The 3522-nt window shown below is 43.0% G+C and overlaps 1 protein-coding gene across 1 annotated transcript; it reads right to left on the bottom strand.

Moving 5' to 3' along the window:
* Positions 1 to 1244: 1244 nt before the first annotated feature.
* Positions 1245 to 2103, bottom strand: LOC116245474 (ethylene-responsive transcription factor ERF039-like). The gene has a single exon (XM_031616997.2). The coding sequence runs from the start codon at positions 2034 to 2036 to the stop codon at positions 1500 to 1502; it is 537 nt and encodes a 178-aa protein (XP_031472857.1). The 5' UTR covers positions 2037 to 2103; the 3' UTR covers positions 1245 to 1499.
* Positions 2104 to 3522: the final 1419 nt, after the last annotated feature.

Raw genomic sequence — 3522 nt, 5'->3', positions numbered from 1 at the left:
CCATGGGGTCGTTTGTTGTCCATCTTACTTCTTATGAGATGCTGAGTTTTTGCATTTTAATGTCGAATTTCTCTAATGGAGTATTGTAGTCACATCCTCAGTACTAAACTTGCAGGATATTATTTGTTGATATTGAAAGGTGTTGTATAAGTTAATCAATTTTTGTCCCTACTCTCTCTCTCTCCCTCTCTAAAAATGGCTATATATATATATATACCTAATAAATAATTAGACCAATTATGTTCCTCAACTGGAAATGGGGAAAGTGAAAAGGAGGGCCCTGTAACATCCAATTAGGAGAGGTAGATCAATCTAATCTGCATGGATTTTGATGCAGATTTGCATCAATATTTGATTAGATCTAGTTGTAAACTAGATATCTTATATCCGATGTACTTGCTTTTTGAAAAATCCATTCTTAATGTACAATAACATGGATAAGATTCATATCAGATTCAGATCAAATTTAGTTTTAAAAGAAATATCTTATATTCAATGTCCAGAAAGTCTGTTTTTGACATATGGTAATGTGACCTGAATTTAGCTAAACATTGGGTTATAGATGTGACTTTAAAAGTCAAATTCAAATTGTGAAAATCGAATTTGGATTCGTATACAAGTTTTCTTTGTTCATATTTGAATTCAAGTTCAAATCTGAAAATGTATACATCTAAAAAAGAAGATACAGTTAAGAATACATCCAATTCATATCCGATTGATTGACATCCCTAATTATGTAGACATTCAAAGCTAAGGCTATCGCTTAGTTCTTCGACAATAGGGTTTTCCAATTGTATATCCCGAACTCAATGAGCTTTAGGTTAAGAAGACGTCAACAAGCTCCAAGTCAACTTGAACTTGAGCTAGCTTTGTCACAAGAACAAAACAAAAACAAACCATGGAAGGTTTCTTTGTTGATTTTAAAAGATTTCCCCTCAAAAAGTTCAGAATAGTTCGGTCAAGAAGGGTCATCCACCGCAGGGCCCTCGTCGTCTTCTTCATGCAACAGGCCAAGAACATGTTACATCAATCTTTCATTTTCTTCATCGCACTTACAAAGTTTGTTTGTTAGTCTCCCAATGTTGATGTAATGAGTCTGATAGACAAGAATGGTTCAATCTTCTAGAGGGGAACATACGGCTCTTGGCATTCTAACATATAAGTTTTATACATCGAAGAGCTACAAAAAAAAAATCGTGAAAAAATGTTTATTTCACGATAAAAATAGGCATGGTAACTTGGAATATGCTTAAAAATACCTGATTTTTTTTATTTTAATTATTTTAAATATTCAAATATCTTGAGTTATTTTGATATCAGTGACCGGGATCCGACCCGAAGTCCCGTACCCGGTACCTCCCAATGCGGGAATACATGTATACATGCGATGAAGACAAGTCACGTGACGGCACAATCCTAATAGTCTAAGCATTCATACTCTGATACTCACAGTGCTGTTATATGATTCTCATTTTTTTTTTTTACCGAGGAGGGTAGCATCATTTGCACAAATTCCAGAGCTGCCCACCCCAATCGGCGTCGTCTTCCTGCACGTCGCTCTCCGCCGCGGACCAAAACCGCGGCGGACTCAGCAGCATCGCCTCCGCCAACTCCCTCCATAGCCTCGGCGAGTCGAAGGGAATCTCGTCGCCGGGGAACTGACCCAACGGCGTGTCACTTGCTGGAGAAGCAGCTTCCGCCGCAGCCTCCTCCGTGCGGGAGTTCGGGGGCGCGAAGCTGAGTGCGGCCTGCAGCGCCGCGAGGCGGATGTCGTTCGGGTCGGAGCTGGCGGGACGAGGCAGCTGCCCCGCGATCTCCGGGAAGTTGAGGCGCGCCGAGCTGCCGCGGAGGTAGAGAGCGGCGACGTCGTGGGCCGCCGCGGCCATTTCCGGCGTCTCGAAGCTTCCGAGCCAGATTCGCGACTTCTTTTTTGGCTCCCGGATCTCTGACACCCACTTCCCCCACTTCCTCCGCCGAACGCCCCGGTAGTTCGCCCCTGACGAGCAGTCTCCCTCCCCGGCGTCGCTCCGATCCATCGGTGCACCCTCGACTCTTCTGAACTAGTTTCTTCCTTCTCCTGAAAGCGTCGCCGGCAGGTTTCCCGGCAAGTTTGGTCGGATACTGAGCGGAGTGAGTGCATACTTAAATAGGGGCCTCGGCGGGGATTCATGAACGTGAGGAAATGGTCGAAGCTTGCTTCCAGGCAACTACGCGAAGTGAGATGGTATCTATCAGTGTGAACGACATTTACCATTTTATCCTCAGAAATTTCGTCTCGGACTCAAGGCTGGCACGGACGTGGAGGCGATCTTCGCTGTTTGAGGGTGTTGCGGTTTGACCACTCAAAATGTCAAAAGCGTTGTTTCTACTGGCGATTGCTGTTGCTGCTTGCCCACACCAGACTGGAAGGAATGAGTCTGTGAGAATGGATCGGGTTACGGGTAGGAGTGTAAACGAATCCGACGTATCCAACCCCCCACCCAATATCAAATTTGTTTAGTTGGATCTGGTAAAGAAATTCAAATCCAATTACCAATCAGATTCAGATTCCGCGTATGATTTCATAATTGGATATGAATCCTAGTCCCATGTCTAAGGTCTGAGCTGAAAAGTTTCCGAAAACATGCACTCTTGAATGGGCATGCCTTTAGTTTGGACTTGGGTCTGAGAATTTGGAAATGTTTGATAAGATTCAGCAGCCTAAGGGCCTGTATCCATTTCTGGATCTAAAACTCGGTACCAATATGGATTCGACCATAAGATGGATCTATATATAGGCATATATTTCTAGATAAGTTGAAATACGGATTTATGGATCTGATTTGAGATTCATTTGCGATTGAACTGGATCCTATAAGGTTACCGGATTGAGGTTAAATCCAACAATGCAGCTACTTAGGGTGGCCCAGAAATAAGAGAAAACATGTGTGAACTGTGACGATGTCTGGTTGAACATTCATCTGGAACAAATTAATGGGCCCGGAAATTTGGATTAGTCGACCAGTTCGGCCCCAGCCTATGCTGTATGTTTGCCAAAGTAGGGTCCATTACTCCTTTCTGGCAATGCTGTCGGATCGGACCGGACCTTAGCAGGCCCGACGACTTAATCAGTCAAGTTAGCTCAGCAAAAACTTAGACATAAAGTTGGCACCGATACACGAGTTTTAGTGCAAAACCTTGCATAAATTGAGGTTAGTCAATAAAATCTTGTAGACTACCCATATATGTTATTCATATATATACACATGGGTTCAGGGGCTGAGCTAGAAATTTTTCATGAGGAGGATCGAATTAAAGTTTTTATTCCTCTTAGAGCCGATCAAACTTTGAGTTATGCTCGCTAGTGAATCAAACTCTGAACAACTAAACGCGTTAATTCTGCAGCATTACGTTATCCGAACCTTTCTTTTTAATGGTAGGCAAGGGTATTACCAATCTATGTGAATGGATTTTGGGTCGGGAGTTGAAATTTTCAAACCAAATCCAGATCGAACAGGCTATGACCCAGTTTTTTGTTGCAGC

Source organism: Nymphaea colorata, chromosome 1, assembly GCF_008831285.2.
Source record: "Nymphaea colorata isolate Beijing-Zhang1983 chromosome 1, ASM883128v2, whole genome shotgun sequence".
NCBI lineage: Eukaryota > Viridiplantae > Streptophyta > Magnoliopsida > Nymphaeales > Nymphaeaceae > Nymphaea > Nymphaea colorata.
The sequence above is the reverse complement of the archived record's forward strand: the minus strand, read 5'-3'. Positions and strand labels throughout refer to the sequence as shown.